Consider the following 26,265-nt stretch of genomic DNA (forward strand, 5'->3'; position numbering starts at 1 on the left):
AAATAGAATTTTAAATGTCTCCTTTTGTGTACTCGCCAATCGCAGTCAGGAAAGCTATTTCTCTTGTTGAACTTACACAGCAAGTGCCTGCTATAGGACCGTCCTTTTGTGTTATGTGAAGAGCACCCGTACTCTATGTTAATTCGTGATTGGCTGCCACAAGATATTGATCTTATTGATGCTGCTGGTATATAAAATAAAATATAACCACCCTGATTGGTTCCCCGCAGCTTTTCATTGAATGCGTAGTCGTGTTCTGTCTTAACGTGTATATATATATATATATATATACACGTGCCGCTGTGCATTGTTAAACAAAAGAATATTCAGGCTTGTTCTTAATCTTCAGAAACATTTTATGAATGCGGTCATCCCTATGTCACTATTTTATTTATTTGTTTTTATTTATTTGTACATACTGCAGACCATACAGGGGCTATCGCAAGAGTGGACATATACATTAAAAACTAAACACATGTTAGTAAAATTTAGAACATCAAATTTCAAAACATAGGGAACACTACACAAATTGGGAGCATGGGTACAGTAAATAAAGAGACTACGAATCAGTTATGGCCTGTATAAATCTGTCTATCCACTCAAGGTGCGCACGATATTTAGCATAATATTAGTCACATGATCGCTACGCTTGGAAAAGTCCAAGCGCAGCCCTATGCTTCCTGTTATCAATGTGTCTTAACACGAGCTTTCTTTTTTCTTATTGCAGCGAATAGGCTGGTTTTTGATGTGCAGCACGATCATGATGCCAAATGCTCTAAGAGTCGCAGACCCTCCTTTACGGCCTATGAACTCGTGCATAGAGATGCGACAGGCTTTAAGTTTCATAGTTTGTAGTAGACGAAGGCAGGAACGTGGGTCGAAGTAACAGAGCAAAGATTAACACCACCAGCGCAAACAAAAATATAAATACGCTAATCAATTTCACCGCCAGCTAGTCAGTGCCTTTAGAATTCTTCAGCCTGCTGCTTGATTTATGGTCTGATAAAGTCAAGCACACAGCTACTAACGGCTTCTAGCACACAGCTACTAATGATACTTTTGCGCTGTAAATAAACTGTAGCAACCGTACTACCTCGATGGAAAGAAACGCGAACAGCCCGGCGCCAACACGCTCCGCTGCTTCAATTTCTTTTCGCCACGCTTTTGCTTCGGTGATAGCAAAAAGACCCTAGACTCGTCCATGATGCATTCTAGGACGACTCTAACGTATTTTTCGTACCACCCAGGTAAAAGCGCGCTGAAAATAAATTCCAACAGCGGGGCGTGTTGGCGCCGGGTTGTTCCCATTTTTTTCCGTCGAGGTAGTACCATTATATCATTTGACTAAAGATGAATTAAACGCTATCACTATTATTTGTTTATGCGTTAAGATGTCTTGGGAACCGACAGACCCGATTACTATCCTTATAACTCTTGAACAAGTCCATATAACTCCTTATAAGTCCTTCTAACAGTTGCGCCAGTCCTTGTATTTCTCCCGTTTATGCGGTTCGTCGAATAGTTTACGCACATCGTTCATCTGTATCACCATGCACCAACTAGGCCCAACAGAAGTGTTATTGATGAACCCAGTTGTCGACAGTGTGGGCACTTCGCACACGACGTGGTGACCGGTCAACTGCAGTACTCAGCGTTTGTCTTATTTTTCAGTGTGCTTACAGAGCTTACAATACATATTGACAACTCTCGAGTGAACAGCGCTGTCCCCTGATAAGAACTGTTGTCTCCAACGAGTCACTCTAATGTGAACTTTGTTATCGTTCTGCAGTCATCACGCTCTTACTTTACAATCCCTAACTGAATCTTACTAACTGCTACTCCAGGCGTATCGATCCCGATGCATTATCGCGTTTACTAACACTTGTTTGGTATGCCTACATTACGGCACCATCTGCAATGACACCATGTTTGTACAGGAACCTCCCGCTGGCCATCTTCATCTCGTGCGTCCTGGTCATGGTGGTGTACACGTTCAGCATCGTCGCCTTCCACACCACGCTGTCCGTGCAGGAGGTACTGGGCGCAGAGGCCGTCGCCGTGGTAGGTGTTGCTCGCACACCCTGATTGCATTCTCTGTGGGAATGTCCGGAGCATCATTGTTTTATCTGTCATTATCATCAGTGTCATCCCATTGTCATCAACAGCAGCCACATCATGAGTAGAGCCGAAGCTTGTTTTTCTTCAGCTGATGTTGTCTTGTTGATATCCTGTTGATTACGGCTGTTGATTTCCTGTTGATTACGGCTGTTGATTTCCTGTTGATTTTCTGATGATATCTTATTATCCATCCCTGTAGTCCGCAAAACACTCCTGTGGACCCAATCGATACTAGCGCCATTGTTCACACCGAAGGTGCCGTTTTGCTTCTAGGGCTTTTCGTTTTGATTCACTATACATGGAGTAATTAGGTACGAACAGAAGCTCTTTAAATAGTAAATTTACTCCTCTCAGAAGTATTCGATGCCTGGAAACATTTTTTGCGCTGCAGCTTCGCCCGCGAAAAATGCTCTACCTTTCGTAATGGCGCCAGTGTGCGTCACCGAACCAAAATGGCGGCGGGTGCCCGCGCTCGTTAATTGATCTTATCTAATTACTCCGACCTTCCCCGTGAGAGCTTTCGCGCGCCCTGTTGCGCTGCACGCTCGAATGTTCCGCAGCATCTTCGAACCAAACGGTTTGTGCAAGGCTGAATGGACTCATTGAATTTATAATAGGCTTCTGCGAACAAATAGGAAAGGTTTCGAGCCGTATCTTGGACCTGTTACAACTTTGAGTGCGTGGCTGTGCTCGAACTGAGAGGTTATTAAGCGGTATATGCACAGTGCGCTTCGTCACATGGAAGCCATTTAGAAGGACTGACGTCTATTCATGTGGCTGAAGGCAAAGTGAACACGCAAAGGAAAATAGGAATACTATAAAGGCAATAACTATAGAAAGAAGTTTTGTTTTTAGTGCACCTGGTGCATATGTGGCAAAAAGGTACTGGCGCAAAAGGAACCCAAAGAATTCACTCTTATTCTATCCTTTATATGTATTTACGTATTTTGCAGCAGAATCTTCTCGCCTAACTATTAATACCGAACTACTGATCCACCTCGTAAAAGGTGGCTTAAATAGAGCGCAAGATCCTGTGTAGCCGTTCCAACACCAAAACAGGCGCAGCACAAAGGCCCAATGCAGCATGTGTCGCCTCAGCTAAGTTGCGCAGTACAAGTTAATGAAATCTTCAGCGAGGAGCGGATTAGTTGAAGGGCGGTATAACACATTCTTGAGTAGTTCGCCCTCAGGTTAACAAACGATTAAGAAGTTAGCTTGCAACGTGGCCTTCAGGTGCTGTCACATCGCTGGCGAGTTTTCTTTTAATTCCGTGCCAACGTGTCGAAATGTCACCATTGCTGTTGAAGCTAAGTTGAGCACCCTCGCAAGAATCTCTTCAGAGGTCGAGCGATCACTCCAATTTCGCTTCGTTGCTTCGCAGACCTTCGCCGAAAAGCTGTACGGATACATGGCATGGATCGTGCCCGTCTTTGTCGCCCTCTCCACGTTCGGTGGCGTCAACGGAATCCTTTTCACGTCATCCCGGTGAGTCATATCATTCTTGAACCTATTTCTTCCGTTATGGAGCTTTTATGGGGCTTGTTTCTCATATCGGGCCCTGTGCGGGATTTGTACTGTTTTCTAAGTCGTGTTCCCGCAGTTCCGGTGCCACGTTTTCACATCGCTGCGACTTGATTGCATAAAAAGAAGAGTAGCTGGCAGCGGAGTAGGTTTCCAACATAACTTTAACATGCAACTAAGTAAAAAGCCCTACAGTGGTGTCAAACTCGACTAAATGCGAAGTTCACTCTTATACATAAAATTTCCTTATGTAAAGCAAACCCTATCTTCTCCAAGTGCCCTATCCGAGAGCTTCCAGAATGTCTGGAGACGTTTCTGTTTCAGTCTTTGGAAGGATAACTTGAGCACTGCTTGAAATGACACGAAAAGCTTCCGGTCGACAATAATCACTGATGTCTCCTAATATCGGCGAACATTCTCGGAAGAAATTTAAATGTCTTTATAGTCCAAACCCTTATCTTCCAGCTTTTGTAAGAAAATAATTCCTAGAACATCATCAGTTCGGTCTTATTCAGCACACAAAACGACGGTACCCAAAGAAAGGTGCTCATTTGAAGACCAGTTTAGGGAAATATGGCTGCTAATATTCGAAAAGCTATGTTTCAGGATTAAAGTTATGAATTAACGAACCTTCATATGCAATATTATTGCATTGCCTTATCCTGTGTACCGATAAGCTTAGCGTGACGCATTTTTAGGTCCCTCACGTCTCACCACGTACAATACAAACTCTTATTACTTCATTAAATGTGAGGTCGCCTCACAGGCGCATGTGACGGCGGTGTCAACCATGTATGCATATAGTTCACTTGCCTTTCCAGGCCCCAGAAAACTCTCAAACCATTCGCCCTCCAATGGGACAACAGTGTCCTCAGAACAGCCCAGTAACCGAACAATATGGATCAACTTAAACCTTTCCCCGGTGTCCCTTTATTACGGCCAACCTGGCCAATTTGTTTGTTCTTGAAGCAGTCGTGGGGAGTTTTCTGCATAATGTGTATTACGCCCACGGCGAGCCGTCACGTGATTTCTAATCGTCAAAATAATAGCCTATTTGCTTGTCTATAACTAACAGGAAATTAGTTTAACAAGAAATGTTTCAAATATAAAGTCTGATAGGCTGTTGATTCCCTTATCTGGGAATTATGATTAGCCGGATCAGCGCCTTAACAGACTTCCGTTTAGGTTATTTTTAGACTAATGTCCTTTGGGAACACAGTTACATCACAAGGACACACAGTGCATAAAACCTGCAAACTTACAGTGCTTAAACAGGCAGCATTTACTGGGACCCTGTTTACTGATATAGGGGGGGGGGGGGGGGGCTCCGGCGTCGGGGTATATCGTCCACGCCGTCATATGCTACGGTGCGTGGTTCACTTGTCATGCTGTTCGAAAACAGCCTCCCATCTGGCGCCGTCCAGACTGCCTAGTTAGGCCACCTAATGTGCAAGCAAATGTAGCGCACATGCAGCTGCATGTCGGACTGCACGTCAAGCTTGCGCGATTCCGAGAGAAACAACCAGCTAACTGACCTTGACGTTGTGGGAGGTATGTGCGGCATGATAACAGACATGTGCGCGATGCTTTAAAGAGATGACAGCTTCAAAGTGACGTTCCATACTTTTTATGTTTGTTCTTATAAGCATTAGCCAGCCGTTACATAACGGCCACCTTCCTAGGTGCGCTGTGAAAAGAGAAAATAAATTTGGAAAGTTTTGTTGACGTCAGTTTCTATGGTCCACGCTCAAGCCTGGTGCCCCCATCTAGGTGTAACTCGGAAAACTACTCTGAAATTTTTATATTACATGCATTCCTATCACTGATTCGTATGTGCCCTACTCCCCAACTGCTACCTCCGGCTGGAGACAATAGAGCGACCTGGTCTTTACGTCACAGATCGGAGTTGCTCTATGCCCCTCTGTACAGTGCAGCCCTATCTATCTACTGGTGGTGACTTGCTGATGACTGTACCTTGATAATTAAAACGACTGCTTTTGTCTTGCAACCTGTAAAATTGAGCGGGAATTCCTTGTGAGGTAAAGTTCATAAAAGAAGCAATAACTGCTGACGCCAGAGTAATTAGTGCTGTTCTTGTTTCCAGTTGTACGTGTTGCTCCCTGTAAAACTAAGTCAAACTCATAACAAACTAACAGGGGCATGTACAGCGTATACAGGGATGTATGGGGATAATATACAAAACTTTTTAAATTTTTCTCTTAGCTAGGGGAGTCGCTTCCATCGTAGAAATTCCTCGCCCAGCTAGCGCCGTGAAGGGAGCAGGAAGGAAGTAAAGAGAGAGGAATAAAAAGAAAAGCAACGCAGATGCGCAGTTCCCCGCTTTCAAAATACTGATCGATTACCGTCCCAGGCTCTGCGCGTCGCGCACCTGGCACCGCTGCCGGCGCGCAAGATGTGCCGTGTGTACGCCGCCAACGCATTCTCATCCTGAGCGGTGTTTCGGTACAAACGCGTCTGGCGCAACCGTGACAGGTGGTGAGATGGCGCTCCCAAATCGATACGAGTCGATGATGACGCTGCTACACGATTTACGCAGTAAAACGAGCTCGAAAACGCCTGTGCGCCTCCTCCGCGAAAGTAGTTTTCGATGGCAGTCGCCAGATGGCGGAGGCATCGTTAGTCCACCGCCGTCGGCGGGCTGCATGGTGTCGCCATCTGGCGATAAAAAGCGGAAGCCAATTGCAACGTACAAAGATGCAGTGAGAGAGAGTGAGAAGCGGGTTTTCGTGGCGCCAATGAGGTTCCTTCTCGGGATTGTACTTTTTAGGCAAGTAACGCGCGAAGTTTCGAAGTACTGAAATCAGTACAAAAAAGGGACTAGAAGCTTTTTGTGCCCGCGTTGCGAGAAGATACAGTGCCTGTTGCAGCAGAGCTCCTTCCTTCTATGCCGGTTCACGGGCGTATCGTGTAAATTCCTGTGCTTCTTATCATCTCCATCGCAGAGACATCATCCATATATCTTTCACGGTGATCTTTCATGGCGCTCAGCATCCTATTACAGGCATATCGCCCAAGTTCGGCGGGCTGTTTGTTTTTCTATGCTCACCAATCCCTCCGTAATGCGCCCTCTGCATTGCTTCGGTGGCACCCAAACAGCACGAGACATTGGTCCAATGTTGGAAACATATTGACAAAACGGGTCCGGTAAAGAACAAACCTTACCGATATATTCCCAATATTGGGCCAATGTCATGTGCTGCTAGGGGCCTGGCTGATTGCTTTTTGATGGGCCGCGATTTTAGCCTGATTCTGGCCCTTAATCAACCACAACACTGGAGTAAAATATCCATGTTTTTTTTTTCCCAGCCTCTTCTATGCTGGTGCTGAGCAGGGCCAAATGCCCCGACTTCTGTGCATGATCTCCATAAACCGACTGACGCCATCTCCTGCTGTCCTTGCTATGGTGAGTTTACAGCGTCTTGGCGCACTGCTGTGGAAATATTTACATTTATAAAAACACAGTTGAACCTCGCTATAACGAAGTTGAAAGGGCCCGTCGATTTCTTCGTTATATCCGCAGCTTCGTTATAGTCCGTGTTGACCGATCTTCCAAGGAAAATCCGCATTCATTGGTTGTATACATTAGTTATAAACCGTTTCGTTGTAACGACGTTGGACAGTATTCCACGGGTGCCTTTACTTCGCGCAGCAAAAGAAGCATTCCTCGAAGTTGGGAGCTTCCTCGGAGCGGCTAACTGTGTGCAGTAGGCACATACTTAATCAAAGGCGGATTTAAGCGGGGAAGAGGAGCATTCCCTACTGCTAACAAGAAACCCTCTATAGGAAAGCCTCATGGAAGGAGGGACACCATTTTTTTCGACGAAAACAGGATCAATAAATATATTCTGATAATCAGTCCCTCCCAATTCCAAATCTGACGCCTCCAAAACTTGTCCATAAAGCTGCCCCTGTATTTAAGAACAAGATCACACGAAGTTCTAACCCACTGTTATCCGCTGCGGTCAGTCAGCGGCTGCGACATGCTGCTGCTATTCGCGATGGGGCGAGTTTAATTTGTTTGCGAAGGCATGCATTTCAACATAGGCGAAATTCCCGAGCACTGACGTTCTGGGGCTTGTCGAAAGAGCCTCAAAGGTGGTAGAAATTAATCCACACTGTGTCTTCGCATTTGAAACTCCACTGCGAAGAAGAAGCCTGCAGGTTACTACAGGCCTGCATTGCGCGCTCAATTCTTCACAAGTCGCCAACGTTAAAACTTCCGTTCTGCCCAAAAGACGGCGTCGCCAACCTTGTGAGCGAGAAGCAACCTATGCTGGCCACCTAGGTCACGTGACTTGGTGGTGTCATCGCAACCTTCCCAACGGGTTGTGAGCAAAGTGACCACCGTGACAGGTGGCCGTTAAATTAATGATTGACCGCGAGAGGTCACTCGAGAACAGCAACTGTAGTCTCAAAAGCCCCACCGATGGCAGTACCTGCCATCGCAGGGCAGTGCACCATGGCGCCAAGAGTGGTACGAGGACCCCCGGGGATCTTTTAATGTCTATAATGACTATTTCCGCATATATGGGCATTAAACTCTTAACACTTGCTCGGCATACCGTTAAGGCGGAGCTTAAGTGTCTTCTGAACTTTTTATTAATGCGAAAGCATTACATGGTTATGTAGCGTCAGCAAAAAGTGTCCGCAAATTTTCTCCGCACGATTATGTCGCTATGTGCAGATAAACGTGAAAAAGTTTGATTGCGTTAGGTATAGGTAGTGCGTGAGCAGATCTTGAAATGGCAAACGTTTGGGTGAACTGCAATTAGCCCAGTAATTAAATTTCATTAATGAAAATAAATGCTGTGTCTGAAGCAGATTTTCTGTGACTTATTCGAAGAAAAACGAGAAGGCTTGCATAACATAAGAATGGGATAAAAACCAAGAAAAAAAACGAAAAATAAATAAAGATAAATATAACAAAATTTTAAACAATAAAAATAAAAAATTGTGAGAAGTGGAGAGAGAGAGAGAGAAAACATGGAAAAGCTTTCGCATTTCCGCTATTAATCAGACTTCAGTGCAATCGCGTAATTTTTTTTTCGGACTGGACGGAAGTTCCTAGCGAAACCTGTCATTTAATCAACGAAACAATTTCCGTTGATTGTGTCGCGTGGTCACCACGAGAGAGAGCGTGCGATGCTTTCTCGTGATTTTTGCTCTGGTTCATACTGCTGCGGTCGTCTTCTCTCGATGCGGAAGAGCCGGCATCTTAATTCACGCGGTTTGCTGGGTTAACTTTTCTAAACCACGCCTATTATTCCTCCGCAGTGCCTGCTGTCGTTGGTGTACCTCTGCAGCAGCGACATCTTCGCCCTGATCACCTACGTCGGCTTCGCCACGTGGCTGGCCATCGGCCTCGCCGTGGCCACGTTGCCCTACTTCCGCTGGAAGGCGCCAAACCTCAAGAGACCCATCAAGGTCGGTGTCCCTTATGCTCTCCATTGCCCAGCTATTCTGGACAAGAGCATTTTCCAACGGCAAAGAATTTAAGAACGACTTAAAAAATTTCTTTGGACAGTCCATAGACCGTCTATGCACGTTAGTCTATGAAGTCTAGAGTTCTTATAGGGAAATTTCATAGACTAGTCTATAGACAGTCTATACATTTATGGCCATACGCTTTTAGTAGACTTGTCTATAGACAGTCTATAGACGATGTATAGACTTATGGCCATACACTTCCTGCAGATTTCTGTCTATAGACAGTCCATAGATAAAAGTCTACTGGTCCAGTAGACATTGGTCTACAGACCGTCTATAGACATTCCATATGTATATGGTCTGGCAATGCTACCGACATTTGTCTATGGGGAACCTGCGCTGCCAAGGTGGCACTGCAATTGTTCCATTCGGTGACTCAAAACTGCTTTTGTCAGTCGCTTGGGCCGCTGCAAACGCGAGAACACGTTCTGTGTGATTAGATAGCCACGTTTGGCTGACAGCATTCATTGCCTAGCTCCTCTCGGCGTAGCCCAGATAGCTGACGCACGGCACGTGCGCCTTCGACAGAGCGCAGAGGCTGACGCCAATAAGCGCCTGAAGGTGGCGCGGAAAAGTACTCAGAGTACTACCCAGAACTGCTTGCTCTTCTCGCTAGGCAGTGTGTTAAGGCGCTGCAATCGGCACCGCAAACTTCAGCGCAAGTTCCCCATAGACCTCTGTCTACTAAAGCTTCCGATGACCATTCTCTATAGACTGTCTTGCGCTGGTTACACAGTTGCACTGGCGTATTCGTAATGTAGCAGTCTGAGATCAGAAACGCATACTCTGCCTCTCGCACAATTGGAACTGGAGAAGTTTGTGCACGCGTAAGCGGGATTCATGAACGAGCCGCTCGGAACGAAATGTGAGCCATCTCTTGTCGAGGCCACCTTTACTGGCTTTGAAAACGAAGTGCCCGCAGGCCAGCGGCGGCGGCCAACGGCTCGGATAACAGGGATGGGCGAATCCATGCGTGTGCAACGAAAGGGGAGACGGGATGCAGCTCGTAGGTTCTTCGCGGTGTTTGCACACGCCGGCCATTCGAGCCGGCACTTTTATTCAACCATGACGCTGTAAGCCTTCCTCCAGCGCCGCTTGACTGTAGCTTTGAGACAAACGTCCCGTGCTCCAGTCTATAGCGTTACAAAGCAACTATGGTTAAACGTCGCTGTCCACGACGCGCACCGAACGAGCGTCTACGCATAACAAGTAATGCACACCTCTCAATGAACAGCATTCCATGGTCCGGACAGGCGATAACGCAAAGATTAAAAAGGTAAATGTAATCCACCTCAGGACGTGAGTGTGCGTTTCCGGAAGTGCCAAGTATATCGAGCTCACACGGCGCTAACTAACGCATAGTTCCATATCGGCCGTCATTCAAGAGATAAGCGATATTTCTGGCCGCCACGCATCTACCTTACAACTCGAAATAGCCAGTAGACAGCTCGCGAGGAGCGCCTTATCATCACGGGTTTCGCACCGACTGCCTTTCCGCGTGCTAGGAAAGACACGGCGGCACAGTCACAAGCGGCATTAGTCGAGAACCCGATGGCTTCCGCTGCTTATAGCGCCGCTTACAAACGAGGATAAGAAGTTTGTCGCTGCGCACATAATCTGTTCTGCACACACAGCTTTGTTCTAAACGGTTTAGGAAGCCAAATGAATAAAAAAATAATCGTCTAGACTTACCGTAAGTGGGCGATTAAGTTGGATTTCGATGGCAACGTAATCCACGAGGGAACTCGCCGACGACACCGACACATCCGCGCACACAGTTGTTTGCAGCCCGAATGATTTCCCGCCGTCTCGAGGTAAAATGGGTAAAACGTGAAACAGAAACCGATTTCACGGTCGTATCTTTACAACTTGCACTCTTGCCATGCGTAGCTTGATCGGGTTTTCAATACAGAGGCCAATTGGTGTATAGGCTTACCTTCTCCATTAGCACTTTAAAACATTATTGTTTTCGCGAAAACAAAACCGAGACTTTGCAGCTTTGTCCATACGCGCCGCATCTCCCATCGAACAGTATGTGGCACACTTTTCGAATAATAATTAAGAAGTTGCATAGCGTAGCGTCTTTCTTGCGTGTGTTCGTGTTTAGAAAACCGGTATAGGCGACATCAGCGTGTCAACGGGATCCGAAACAGCAGGTGTATGGGCACGAACGAAAAAATACTGCCTTTGTGCTTATTACGTCGCGGCACTTTTTCACGTGAATGCAAACTGCAAAGGCATAAATGACAGACGCTAATCGGGCAGAGTACCATGCTCTTCGAGATGAGACTCTTCTGACGGTGTTTCTAAGAGATGGGCACATACAGAAACTGTATACATGCTTGTATACATGCTTCTTCAGTACGCCCTGCCGCGGTGGCTCAGTGGTTAGGGCGCTCGACTACTGATCCGGAGTTCCCGGGTTCCAACCCGGCCGCGGCGGCAGCGTTTCGATGGAGGAAAAACGCTAAGGCGCCCGTGTGCTGTGCGATGTCAGTGCACGTTCAAGATCCCCAGGTGGTCGAAATTATTCCGGAGCCCTCCACTACGGCACCTCTCGCTTCCTTTCTCCTTTCACTCCCTCCTTCACCCTTCCCTTACGGCGCGGTTCAGGTGTCCGACGATATATGAGACAGATACTGCGCCATTTCCTTTCCCACAAAACCAATTAAATATTATTAATATTCTTCAGTACTACACCACTTGCTTTCTTCCCTATTTTGCAGGTGAACCTTATCTGGCCAATCATCTACCTGATCGCCACTGTCTTCATCACCATTGTTCCCATGATTGCGGAGCCCGTGCAGACTGGTGAGTGTGCCCATTCGCGGACGCCTCTTTCTGTCAGCCTGCTGGCCAATGCGCGTTTAAGAAAAACGCTTAATAACGGCGTTAACCGATGCGGCGATGAACTTTGTGCGACAGTGTGTGGTTAAGGTTTTATGCGCGTAGGTTAAAAATGTAACAACTCTCTGGTAATACGAAGCTTCGGAACTTGCCCCATCATTTTTACCTGCAAACCCTTGCCACCCTATTCCACCCGCTGTTTCTGCACCCTGCAGAGATACAGTCGAACCTCGTTATAACGAAACGGTTTATAACGAAATATTGGATATAACGAAATAAGGCCGATTCCCCTCTGAAACTCGGTGAACACGGACTGTAACAGAGTTACGGCTATAACCAAGTAATAGCCGGGCCCTTTAACTTCATTATAACGATGTTCAGCAGCATATATTCCGCAGGTAAGCGTTTTTAATGAAAATTTAGATAAGACATGGTCAGTGCGGCCATTTTGAGGCGTATTATTTTCACTCGGTCCTCGCGATTAACGCCGCGCCCATAGTGCCCGTTAGCACGTTTAACTAATAGATATGCGCGCCATCTTTCGATACAAAAGCCTCAATGTCCCAGCGACGTGATATCGGAACAACAGTGTGCAGACTGTATCTTTCATGGAGTGCAAATTGTGCGTGCGTTTAGCAAACGGCCGTGCATGTAATAGCGGAAGTGACGGAAATGACAGGTCTCGCCATGTTTAGTCACTGCCGAATTCAAAAATCGACGGTGCTTCTCAACCGTCTTTATGATGTCATGCTTGTCTTCCCGTTCCATAGGATTCGGAGCCCTGATCATTGCCACAGGAGCGCCTGTGTACTTCGTCTTCGTCTACTGGAAGAACAAGCCACGATGGATCCAAGGCGCTTTCGGTAAGGAAAAAGTCTAATATCCGTTAACTTCACCGAGCGCTTCCATGGACCGCTCATGGGAGGGACGTTCAAAGACATCTTGCGTGTGATTTCTCTGATTACCCACAAAATGCATAAGACCGACCTGTGCTTGTTTTTCACTATTTTGCTGATGCAAATACAGTAATTAGCCAAAGGCATTCAGTGAAGACCCGACACATAAAAAGTCTACGTGTTAAGCCTCTTCCTCCAAATAGCTGATCTCGAACGTTATTAAATTATCCGGGTCGTTTGTTTTTCTGCATCTCCAACACACTCTACTGGAAACGGAACGTACGAATTTGGAAATGTCTCCTCGTCTGCTTTCCTAGTCATATTAACGTGCTTTCGAACACGATGCTGCATTTGCCGAACAGTTCGCTGAAGGTCTATAAGTTTTCATACACAAGCTTGATACCTGCAAGTTTCAGTCGAGGAAGATTTATTTCACTCAAAGCTTGTATGTTTGGAAACAGTAACCTAATTATAAGCTAGCATTTACATTACGAGTTATGTCTGAAAAGTAACAGGCCTTCAGCCAACTAGAGCTATTTCTGGAGGGTTCTTTCTTTCAGAATATTGCAGGCCACTGCTTGGCCCAAGCAGGCAATTCTTCGGCAATTCCAGCATATATGCAATTGCATTTGTATGCAATTCCAGCATACAAAGTTGCTCGTTCAAACGTGTAAACGCCAAGCCAACAGATATCATTGCCTCTCTCGTCTTATGATTGTCTTCGTTTTTTTTTGCTTTTCTTTTTTTGCAGACCATGCGACCATGTTTTTACAAAAGCTGCTGGTAGTGGTGGCCTCCGAGAAGCCGAAGGACGTCTAGGCGCAGCTCGGGCCCTTTGTTTTCATCAACCGCCCATTCCTACCAACCTGGCGGGGGCAGCGGCTGTCGAATGACGTCATCGTCGTTGACACTATCACACTGGAGCAACCGCTAGCAGGACGTCATCGTACGCTATTTCAACCCCGATCGCAAACAAGCAAAAAAAGAAAGAATTGAAACAATGTCCAAACATGTCGAAAGTAGACGAAAAGATACAATGGATGGCAAAAAATAACAAGCAACTATTATGGACGCTGTTAGCTTTTACCAAAAAAATTTAAAATGCAAAAGCAATGGCTCGTTGTTACCGTTCCCTGGTTTCGACCACGACAGTTTTCGGTGCTTTTGGCGTAAGTGGCACGGAGCTCATACGATTTCACCCCATTTAGTCGTGGAAACCTAGTGCCGATAGAATATCTTAGGAATAGTCCCGCATATTCATTATACATCAATTAGTCCCAGTTTACGGAAAACTTAAATCTTACAAACCATTTCTGGAAGGAACGATCTCCCGTACCGGCAGCCATTGTCGGTTTTCAGACATATGTTTTGACGAGGAGGCCAGTAAAATCACCTAAACATTTCTCTGAATAGGTGCCTTGCTTTGTTTCATAAATTTTCACCATCCCCTTTATCACAGTGATACCTACAATGCATCTGCTTTTTTTTTCTCCCTAGTTTCGAACTATAGTCGACGGTGGGCTTCTTAGGCACCACCAAATCGTCGGGGTCACAGACACGCAAGTTTTTAGAAATTTATGTCTGGAAGGATTGGTGTTAGGCCTTGGCAAGCCTACGACATAAAGACCTAACAAGAAAGCGTGTTACGATGGAATTACTTAAATGCAGATTGAGTAAATTAACGATCGACTTCTTATTTTTAGATGCGAACGCATTAAAAAAGCCATTGGCAGCCCGAAGGTCGCGCGCAACCTGCCGACCATGGCAGGGGGCAATGAAATTAATTCAAATAAATTCAATGAAATTACCACCTGCCCACCGCGGCATTGCCCACCACCTCAATGGTCGAGAAGTAGACAGCCTGTGAAAAAAATGTACCGGAACTCGGGACAGGCAACCTGGGTCTCACAATCCGCATCGGCCGCTGCGTTTGGAACAGACACCTGCGGGGTGATGGTGGCACATCGCATAACCACTGCGCCAGGACTCCCACCATCTATGAGTCTATGAAAGAGAACGAGTACTTGAGCGGGAAGGATCTCTAATGCTACCTCATCGTACTCTCAAGGGTAGCTTAAGCATCGCCCAAGTTTCTTTCGTCTTTCTTAGAGACAAGGCTGCGAAATTTTGCGCAATTCTTTGGTCAGTGTATCAGGAATGCTGTTGATCATAAATATCAAAGTTTCCTTAAAATTTAATTTGTTATATCTGCACCGTATACACCTTTCAGGGCAGGTCAGCCTTAAAAGCACTCAGTCCTGCGGAATTAAATTTTACCGAGTGGTATTTTGCCACGACTCAATGGCCCCAACAGTTTAGCTTACTTGTAAAAAAAAAAAACAAGGAAATGAAATCTCCGATTCCTGCTTTTACTATGAGCTCCGTGCCACACTCCGAAACGGGTGACCTGTGACAACGAGGTAGACCATATAAATATATACATATATGTGTGTGTGCGTGTGTAGGTAGAAACATGTGTGTACATAAAGCGGCATGCTCGTGAGCATATATGCACGTATATATTTTTATAATTAAAACATTAAGTTGGCCGAAGAAAAAAAAAGTATCGCGGAGACGTTCCGAATGTCTTTCAGTACCAATGCTTCCAACAATGCTCGCGTAGGAACAAAATAGAAGGAATGGTATACAGCTTAACCTCGTTATAACGAAATAATGCATATAACGAAGGAATGACGACGATTCCCATTGGACGCTCGGTCAACACCGGCTATAGCGAAGCCACGGCTATAACGAAGTAATCGCCGAGCTCCTTCAACTTCGTAATAACGAGCTTCAGCTGTATAGACATCAAGCATGTCGGAGGTAGCTCTGCCACATATCGAACATTTGTGGAGACGAACTGGTTATTTTTATTTTTGCTTTTCCTTTACTGCATTTACTGTGTACCAGGAATGATGCCAGCATCATGTACTGCAGCGATGACGCTACTTTTTGAAGAATTTGTAATTTATTTGTAGCAATGCATTTCTTTTTTTTTTTGTATACGATGGCCGGCTCTGGGAATGCGTGAACGGTCCGCAGATTTGCAGAATCGACAGCCTCATTATGTTGTCCCGATTACAACGTCTCGTCTACTTGGTTCGATTATCAGCTATCGCATCTTCCAGTGTCATCAGCATCTATCTCGGGACATCTAACGCTGACGCTCGCAAGCGCGCGAACTAAGAATAATAGTCGTAAATAATTATTACTTGTGATTGAATGTGGCATCAAAAATGCCCTCAAAGACAGCATGCAGAAGTTTTGGGTCGCTGCGAAAATACCTAGGTAGGCAACGATGTCAAATAGGTTTGTGCCGTCAAATTAAGATCTTAGCAAAGCTCCGCGGACCATTACGCCTTCCTCAGAACGTCCCTTTAGAAAGTGTTTTTTTTTTGGACCTGCAGAAAAATAAGGGCTCAGCGTGCGACCTTCTATATTCTTGGCTGTACATCATGACGCAATGACAGTAGCGACCGTGCCTGTCTGGAACAGCTAAGCTGACACATAGCATATATATTGTATTCTTTTTTTTTGTCATACGACCTTAACTTTTATTGAGCTGTTCCAAGGCTATTAAAGCTTCAGCGCACCTCTCTGATAGGGTGCCGAGTTTTTTGTGGACAATGTTGGCTTACATTGTGCAATCATTATGCGTCGTCAAAGTTTACGCTTTGTTGGATAGTTTGTCATTATTAACTTGTGCTGTATAGTGCAACAGGTGTGATCAAAGAACTTGAGGCAAGTGCTTCTGTTTCCAAAAATAGGAAGGCACTGTATGCATAGTAACTGCATTTATATCAACAACAACAAAAAGGAAACAGACTTTAAGAAGTCGGAACTTTGTTTTAGCATACCCACATTACACTGTCAACACTTTCGGAAAAGTTTTGGTCCATTTGACTGATTCTTTGACTGATTCTTTTTAGAGCTTTTTTTGGACTTGCTCTCTATGACAAGGAAGTACTTTTCTCGGTCATTTTTCATTTTTTGAGTGCTTTTTAAAAGTGTTTTCATTATCTACTATATTTACATATGTTCCCAAAGCTAAAGTGCATTATTCTTTTTAATCTTACTTGAAAAAGTTCGATTATTCGACTGTACCTAGTTTCACTTGCTCTGAATCCTTTTGTTCAAGACTATAGTGCTAGGTACTGATCTTGTGTCTGATTTGCGAGGAGCTTCGTTAGTACTTTTCATTTTTTGAAGGCAAGTCATGATCGCAATGGCTTATTTGCGTTAGGCTTCTTAGAAGCTCCCCATGCATTGCTTCTTATTTTATTTTTCTTGTTACAAACGCCTCTGCGATTTTCTTCTTTTTTTTTCCTTTTCTAAGAATATTTTCCACTTCTGCAGCAATACAGACAAACCCAAAGAGAGTTTTGTAAAAGCGGTGATCTTAATTCTATACACTTTCTGCTGGATTGACAAGACCTTTGTTACGAATGTTTCAGCAGTAACACAAGTACATGCAAACTAAATTTTGTAAAAGTGTTCATCCGCGTTCTGTAGACTTTCCACTGACTCAGCTAGACTTTTGCTAAGAGCATTTTAGCAGCCACACAAATATATTGAAAGAAAAGTTTGTAAAAGCATTCATTTACATTCTGTAGACTCTTCATTGACCTCACTAGGGTTACGTTTGCAAAGAACTTTTTGAATGGGGACGCAGATTCTTTTTGTCATGGATGGTGCATTGGTGGTCTTGCAGGTGTCGAGTCTATGGTGTGCATTTTGTTTTGTATTTTAGACAGAATGCCTGCAACTATTTCGGCGGAGTCTGGCAGCTATGTAGAGTAATGTGAAAGAAGTGGACGCACTCTGTAGAATGAAAAGGTTATCCATGCAGGATGCGCCTTGCCGCACTGCGTTCCAAGTTTCGTCAAGAGAGGGCGCGATGAGTTGATTTCTGGCGCTATTGGACAGTTGGTTACTAGCGTATGTTCAAGGGCGGGCACACTAGAGTGTATTACGAAGTGTCCCTTTGAATGCATGAAAAACTCTAATCATAGCTATACTGTTGGCGCAACAGGCTTCATACTTGACCAGCGCAAAAGAAAACAAGACATATAAATGCTTATATTCAAACGACAAACGCTATTGGCCATCAAATGGCTAATGTGGGCCACCAATCTAGGACATCAAGTGAATATATTCTTTTTATTGTTTTTTTCCGTTATTGAAAGCCTCCTTTGTTGCTGTGCAACGCGAGAGAAACAGTGAAGTGCATTACAACTTTACAGATGCAAGCTGCAGTGACGGGAGGAAAGACTGAAAACAATGTGAATTAATGAAACCATTGTTTTTCGTAATAAAAGAAGGCATTACAATAAATCCTCTTACACCACGATTCCTTTTGTTCTGTTTTGTTTTCGGCCAGAGCAGCCTTTTGTTGCGCTTTGGTTTTTTATTTGCTTTTTTTGTAATAAAATTTTGCTTGGTTGAGGAGCAAGAGAATCTTTTTTCGTTGCTATTGTTTTCGTGTTGATGGTCACCGAGCTCTGTCCTACCGTACACATATCGTTCTCAGGGAGGGACATTGGCTGATGTGCATATCTGGCAGGTGCTCATGGTTAGTAAAAGTGTCGAAGCCTGTTTGAGCTGTGTGAGCCTTGTTGAAGGAACGGAAATATGTCTAAAGCAGGCTCCACCGCGGTTGTCGTGGATGGCACTGTTCGCTCGACATGATTAGTTATTGTTTATGTCGGATAATGCTGTTCTCTTTACTTTGTTCTCAAACAGCTCTGGATTATCGTACAATACCCTGGTACAAGCTTTCATATACGTTCTGTTTAACCGAACGCATCGAGCTGTGGCTGTTACGCGGTATGCAGGGTTTCAGGTTGGTCACCTGGTGAAGGTTAGAAAATAGCTGCTATCGCACTGTCATAAAGTCGCTTGGCTCAAATGTATACCTTGAAATCTGGACTGTCATAGACGCGTCAAACGCCGACAGCACAATTTGGCCAACGGGAGCGCTTCATGTTAAAGATATGCACATTACACGCACGAACTGGCACAGTTGCGCAAATGATGGCGTGGACGTTGTTCGGAGCGAAATTCTGTTTTCAGATTTAGTGCAGAACAGAGAAAAAAAATATCATGTCATGTAGCCGTATAACGACGCTGCGACCGATTTATTTCAGTTTTTTCATGTCATACGATCAGCGACACGCCACCTTTTTAGTCATGTTTTCTGTATGTCTTTCTTGGGATGGCGTTGCGCAAACGACAAGACGTACACAGGAAAAGTAGAATACGACAGACGACAGTTCTACATTACTTTTCTATATGTCATCTGGTAGTTTTGAGGCTTTCACTATTTTGGGGGCCTATAGTGAAGAAAAGTTTTCATCAAGCGCGCAGCATTTGATAACGTTCAAGGCGAACTGAACGCTTCCTTTAGAATGTTTATGTATTCTCGAATGTCGGCTCTATTTTAAAACAGATGATTACGGAAGACACTCTGTTCCTTCTTCAGGTGCTCTGGAGGTTCTTCCTATTCCTCTCCAGCTTATCCAGCAGACGGCTGAAAATATATTCAGGCGGAGCGGATTGGTCCTAGCACAGTGACAGCCTTTGAAAGCGTCGTTCAAAATTCTGGGTCGCTTTGGCACCACTTTCTGGCCCTAGACTTCAGCGACATTTATGACTTCATACTTTAGTACAATACACTGGTACTTGTCCGACAGTGTGAAGAAGAAACCGCTCAAGATGATGCACACGTGACAACACGGTAACAGTTGTCTTCAGCAGAAACTTAGCCCTAGGAAAACGCAGTTCATCGCTATAGTGTACCCACCTTTTGTGAGCCATGATTTAAGCGTGATTTTGTGTAGCCGCTCTATACTGCTGAGCGCTGCCATTACGAAATGAGCCGTGCTAAAAGCATTGAACAAACGCTGAACTCCGGAAGCGCTTGTTCCAAGAATCCAATAGGTGGTCACATTTCCCTCTTAATACCCTTTTTTTTTAGCTCACTACGCTTATTCAGTGCAACGAGCATCGCCTATATGCCTCCGCGAATGCAACAACGTCGTCGACAAGTCTTTCATGAAACTCGTTCTTCCAACAGATGGCAGCTTGGCCCCACGCTATATTTTTGGCGAAATTTTTGTCCCAGCCAGGAATGCCTCCTTTTGCCTTACAGCTCACGGCTTGGCACCGGCATCTAGCTGATGCGCGCACAGCACCGAACTTTATAGGACTTATCTCCGGAAGTGCTGCCGTTTCCTAGCTTTAAAGTTTATGCTGGTAGACGTTGCTTGCGTGCAGCGACACAAAAGCTCGGAAACTTGTTTACGCAGGCTCCACTCACAGAATCCAAAAACAGAACTGTAGTATGCCGCGCGCAATAGTTTCATATAGCTGTATAGTTGAAAAGGGACTGTGATGGTAATAAAGAATTCATAATAGAAAGGCATGCTGTCATCGCTATATTTCTAGCCAATAACTGATCCTCCGTGGTCAAAAATTTTCATTTATGTATTTTGAGCTCTATTAAATACACTTGGCGTCTTGTTTTACTTTGCCTAGTGCGTATTTGCATACAGAACACGTTTGCGCTGTTGTGAGTGAGCAGAAAGCTTTGCAGAGAGAGTGTTGTCTTTCTGCAAAGATAGACCACAACAGACGTGTTGCCTATTGACTCCGTTCGACCTCCTAAGTTGTGCCTTATGCGTTAAAATGTAAGAAAATTTATTCGTTGTGAGTGTTCAGCCGTCTTTTTCGTGTGGCGATATATTATGACTGAATGGGAGTGTCTGAAAACTAGCAACTTTAGGTCGTCATCGTGGCTTGTGTCTATATCGTGTTGTACACAACAACACTTCCGGTGCTTAGATGTGCTACCTTGGATCGACGGAAGAGTCGCCTTTTTTTCTATGTGTGTTTGTTGTTAACCCAGAAACAAGAGAAAAATAAATTTAATTGCAAATGGCAGCGTAGGTATTACTATAACACTTTCTTCACAGTTAGGGTGGCTATGGAAGTGTGTGGAATTCAGCCGCAAAGCCCCAATCAAAATAACACCAGTTCCTTGACACTACGACTGGCAGCTATCATTGGTAGTCAACGTGAAATACTTCGAAAGATTTTTTTCGTCGCCGTTAAGCACTACAATGCAGACTCATTAAACTCACCGTATCCGCCGAATCACATGCGCATCAGTTCTTCTCCACTTCAAACGCTTTGGCTTTCGGATTTTGGACGGAAGATTGCTGACCACGCAGTCGAAACGTCCTGGAGAAGTGTCGACGCCTGTATGTGATGTGGTGCCGTAATCTTATAGTATTAACAGCAAATACGGGCATGCCGTCTGATCCCAGGTGGCACCTTTTGTACAGTCAGGTATTTGTCTTCAAGCGTTCGCCATTGTCTGTGTTCTCTGTGTGATTAGAGTCTGTCGTATGTGTATCACGGGGCAGATCAGTTCGATAGCTATCGAACACCGCGCAGACAAGATGAGCATGGTTACAGAAGAACTACGTACCGGCGCCAATAGTCTAACGTCCGTTCGTCATGTCCACTTCTTTACCGAGCAGCGCAAGTGACCGCGAGGAATATTGCCCACGCACTCCAGGAAAGCACCGTCAATCGGTTGCAAGAGCTGTTATAGTTATGTGCACTGCCGTCTCCACTATCATTATGGTGTTATAATTTCGGGTTGCTGCTTTGTATTTAAGCGCATTTTTCATGTTGACCTTTGCCTCGGAAACTTTCATGGTTGTCTTTATTTCTTCTATAGCCATCAAAAAGTTCCCAAGACATTTAGAGGTGGGTGGTTAGACTTCAAGTGCGAAGTGGAGCGGTTATCTTGCACGTTGCGATAAACCTTAAAAGTTTGTAACTTACTTCATTGACCCATCTCTGACCCTGCTTGTGCGTGCCGATTTTGTGCGAGATGTCCTCTTATGCGATGTGTCGTTCCAGAAGAGTTGTCTGTTTCGCGCGTTATTACCTATAAGCTATGTTTTTGTGGTGACCGTAATGTCGAACATGGCTGTAAAACTTGGAGACGTTTAGCACAGAAAAAAAAGCTAGACTGCTCTGTTGCACATGAGTGCGTCGTGGTGTGTGTACATAAACCCTTGGGGTACTCTTAATGGTATCGTCACTGGCGCTTCGTTAAACTTGTGAACAGAAAAAAAAAACTGTCTCTGCTGTGCTGTCGAAACTCCTTATGCATTAAAACATACGGTGTGTGTGTGTTTGTGTGAGCGGTCTTGTATGTGTTCCTGCTTTCAAGAAAACCTGTACCTCCCGATGTTGCTGACGAATGCTCAGCTGTTCGCAAACTGGCGGGAAGCGTAATGACAGGTGACTTATAACTTATTAGTCACCACGCTCGACAGCTCGGTAGTGCAGAAATCTGGCATGATGCGCAATTTCAACGTCTTCGCTTACGAAATAATTCATTGGCAATGTGCATCGTAATCACATCATCATCAGTTTCCAGCACCGGAAGACTAAACAGCCTCTTCCACTGACAGCTGCCCGGACCTCCAAAGCTCGTTTTGAGACTCCCCGTCTTCGCGAGGGACCGGCAAAAGGAATCATACATCCTGCAAGACTGGGTTTACGTATACCCCGATGGCAACGCCTGTACCTTACAAAGATGATCTATAGACAGTCTATAGACTTCTTATAAACTGTTCTTTTTGTCTATTCATAGTCTGCAGACTGTCTATAGACAAAGGTCTACTAAAAGTGTATGGCCATAAATTTATACATTGTCTATAGACTGTCTATAAGCTTTGTAGTGCCTATAGACTGTTCTCGACGGTTTTTATAGATGGTCTATAGGCTTTATAGACAGCAGTCTATGGAAAGTCTATAGAATGTCTAAAGAAATTTTTGCAAGGGGCAACACTTTACTTTCCTTGCGGAATTCTGCTGTGAACCTGCAAGTTCACCACTAGTGACCCCAACATATAGAGGTGAAGCGCCTTTCCTGTCCCTTCCTTTTCCCTTCCCTTTTCCCATTCCCTGTTTATGTCACGGGCCATCCTACACGGACTCCAAGATTCACTCACTCACGCCATCGTCGCGTTTTCGTGGGGAGGCAGCGGAGTAAAGACGTGCCGCTAAGGCCGTAGGAACCCTGAACAAAAGGCCCCTCCCAGTTCGGCGGGTGCCAAGCATTTCAGAAAAAAAAAGTTTGCCACCAGCACCACCACCACCTAGGGACAGGCTGTAGGAAAGACAGCCCAACGCGGAACAAAGAACAGAATCAGAGCAGACATTGCGAAGGGACGCGGTAGCCACCAGCCATTAAATGCATACGTGCATTTTCTTTGGCCACCGATAGATTGTCAATTACAGCAGATCTCTTTCAGCTGCGGAGATTTGAGAAAGCCCGTATAGTTTTTATCGGTACCTTCAGTCTCCGTCTGGTGGACTTTTAGTATAGTCAATCCTTACTTCGAATATCACTGCTTCTCAAGGTACTGGGAAAAAAAAACACTGCGCTGGCTCACTTACAAGCCGAACACGAAGCGTCGACCTACTCTTGTGACGTCATGGTCAACCGCCTTGCGATTGGTGTACGTGCTAGGGACCAGTACCGCTGCAAGGCGGTAAGCCGCGAAATTATGATACTATCGAAGCGATTGGTCGGACGGCCTCCATTGAAGGGTATCTGCCAGTTCGTTCTTTGGTTGTATCCGACTTCAGGTAATCACATCCCCATTGCACTCTCTCAAATATTGCTTCAAAGTACCATAGTAGCGTCGCAAGCGAATCGGCGAGATACATTGTGAATTAGAAGCGCAGGCAACGTTATTGTAAAGATATTGAAAACGTGTTTCTTTGGAAGCTGCCTAGTAAGGCGGGCAGGCAGTGACGCACGCCGTGGAGTTGATTAGGTGGTATCCAGGCTTGCACTCGCACCCTGGTCGTCCGCAGTCATAAGGAAAACACTCCTCATGGTCGCCGCCCCCACAGCGCACCGGGAAGCAGGACTTGCGCGCCACAAACACCATATTGGCCTGGACGCAGACAGGAGGGCATGAGGTAGCGGGCACACAATGTCCGCCCTCCTTCGATGACCTGCGTGGTCGATATGCGGAAGTGCGTTGACAAGTGTGAAAGAGTCTGTTGAATATGTTTAATTAGTTCTGCTGGCACATTCGGTGCCAAAGTAGAAAACCTGTTGTTACGTATAAGGACTTGTGCTGTGAAACTTAATACCTAAACTGGCTTGGAAATTATGTAATCAGACTCGATAACGAAAATGGTTCTGCGAGAAACTAATCTGCTGAGTTTGTAATGAATTTTGTCACTAGGCTTGATATTAATATAGGTTCTGTGAGAAGGAGAGAACATTTCAAGTGTCTATTGAATTCTATCAAGCCCGATAGCAAAGTGACCTCTATGAGACGATAACCTACAAGCTTTGTCATTAATTCTGTTATCCCACGCGATAGTGGAGTGGGCTTGGTGAAGACTGCCCCGTGAGCTATAGTTGGTTTCTGACTGGAGCGCAAAACTGACACGGACGGATGACAGTCACAATAGGGCGCCTGTCCTTTATTTTGTGCGCCTGGCCCGTCCTTGCCCTGTTCGCAATTCCAGTGTTCTCAAGACTGGCCCAATAATGGAATACTCTGTTATGCCCGATTTAGGACTCGCACTGCTTCGAACGAAAACAGCAGTCCCATCCCAATAGAAATTAAATCTTCCAGGGACGCCCTGCGGAGGTTCAGAACGTCCAAGGGACATCCAGTGCCCATTGGGATTGTAAGGGCAGCTGTTTTGAATAGGAAGCGCCTCAATATGAATACTCGAGCGCTGAGAAACGTAGACAAAGATGAGTAACGCATGCGTTAATTGTCCCTTTCTATCTTCCTTCTTGTTTCTAAGAGCTGGAGTGTTTATCAAGTCCCTTTTTCACCTGTGCTTGAAGCCAGTGGGATAATTAACCATCGGATGAATCACCGTTGTTCTCTAAACCTGCCTAATGGCCCGGAAATGTTCACTGTACTCAGAGCTGGTTGGCCGAATCAGACAATGGAAACATGACTCTTAAGTCTTCGGCTAACGGCAGGTACAGTCTTTGTCAGAACTACACATCCCAAGCGGTCTGCTTCTGAGCCCTCAAGCGCAGCTCCTCTTGCATACTCAGGGACGCCAATCTGAGGAAGGCGGGAGGAACTCAAGTACTCAACCCTCCCAAGCTTTGGACTGTCAAATGTGCTTAAGAGCCCTGCTACACGGCTTGGAAGCAAACCACTTGAGAATACCCTGCTATGCCCGGCTTAGGATTCGCACTGCTTCTAACGAAAACAGCAGTCCCATCCCAAGAGACATCAAAACTTCCATGGACGCCCTACGGACGTTCAGGATGTCCGAAGGACGTTTAAGGCACATCCAGTGCCCATTGTCCAGTGCCAAATGACGACAGATTGCATATCGTCGAGGACTCCCACCTGACGAACCCCTCCAGGCAGTAGCAACCGGACGAGCAGGTCCTGGGGCACGGAGCCGGGTAGAGCTGCCCGCAGACGGGAGAGCATCCGCCGCAGCTGACGAAGTCTGAGAAAGGGTCCCGCCAGCAGCTGCGGCAGTCGACGTCGGCCACGCATTCCCCGAACACCGAGCGCCGAAAGCCAGGCTTGCAGACGCAGCCCGAACAGGGCCCCGGATTCTCCCCGGAGATGGCGTCGAAACCGGAAGGGAGCTGACGACCTTCTCCGGGTTCCCCGCGGCAAGGACGATCGGGCTTGGTGCACGGGTCGCCAAGTTCCTCATTTAGCGGGCACCCGTCGGACTCTGGAAATTCTCCATTATCTTTTGGCCAGGGACAAAGAAGACGTCAGAGGTCGCTACCACACACAGAAAGGACCATCTTGGACTCGAAGAGGGCTATCATAACTACGCCCGAGCTGCATATCCTTCCGAGCTGCTCGAATTCTACAGACTTCCCAGCGGCACACATATGGTCTATATAATTTGGACCCCAACTCGTACGTCTCTCCTCGACAACTCTGCTGCCTACAGCATCGCCCGCGAACTCCCCTACCAGGCTGACGAAGACGACATGCATACGCGGATTCAGAACAAGGAGTCAATAATTTCATATGCAGAAGCCACGCAAGCCTTCCGATTGGCTAGACTGCTATACCCCTCGCAGGATAAATATCTCAACAAGTCGGACAGCGGCGACTGTTGGCGCCTTCAGACAAACACACATCCTCACCCCACTATTGACGGACACGCTCTTCACACAGGGATATGCATACATTGCAGTAACAGAGCATACTTGCAACATATGCTATGGGAATGCTCTAAGCTACGCATGGTGCATAATCTTCACAGCAGAGGCTTCTCTATAAGGTCCCAATGGGTGCCCTCACATTTAGGTGTCGTAGGCAAC

The 26,265-nt window shown here is 45.7% G+C and overlaps 2 protein-coding genes across 2 annotated transcripts in view; one reads left to right on the forward strand and one right to left on the reverse strand.

Annotated features, from left to right (window-relative positions):
* The window catches only part of LOC144104457 (large neutral amino acids transporter small subunit 2), a 137,396-nt gene extending 119,477 nt beyond the window's left edge, over positions 1 to 17,919 (forward strand). The window contains exons 6-12 of the mRNA XM_077637474.1: positions 1,938 to 2,061; positions 3,500 to 3,603; positions 6,967 to 7,063; positions 8,935 to 9,084; positions 11,874 to 11,958; positions 12,765 to 12,857; positions 13,642 to 17,919. Of these exons, the coding sequence (XP_077493600.1) occupies positions 1,938 to 2,061; positions 3,500 to 3,603; positions 6,967 to 7,063; positions 8,935 to 9,084; positions 11,874 to 11,958; positions 12,765 to 12,857; positions 13,642 to 13,709 (721 nt within the window). The 3' untranslated portion in view covers positions 13,710 to 17,919. The remainder of the gene's footprint in view (positions 1 to 1,937; positions 2,062 to 3,499; positions 3,604 to 6,966; positions 7,064 to 8,934; positions 9,085 to 11,873; positions 11,959 to 12,764; positions 12,858 to 13,641) is intronic.
* A 5,735-nt stretch (positions 17,920 to 23,654) lies between these two features.
* On the reverse strand, positions 23,655 to 25,695 carry LOC144103698 (uncharacterized; the record flags this gene model as incomplete). The annotated part of the gene is made up of 2 exons (XM_077636354.1): positions 23,655 to 23,939; positions 25,319 to 25,695. Coding segments are annotated over 2 exons (606 nt in total), but the record flags the coding sequence as incomplete, so codon positions are not given.
* Positions 25,696 to 26,265: the final 570 nt, after the last annotated feature.

Source organism: Amblyomma americanum, chromosome 9 (genome assembly GCF_052857255.1).
Source record: "Amblyomma americanum isolate KBUSLIRL-KWMA chromosome 9, ASM5285725v1, whole genome shotgun sequence".
Classification (NCBI taxonomy): domain Eukaryota; kingdom Metazoa; phylum Arthropoda; class Arachnida; order Ixodida; family Ixodidae; genus Amblyomma; species Amblyomma americanum.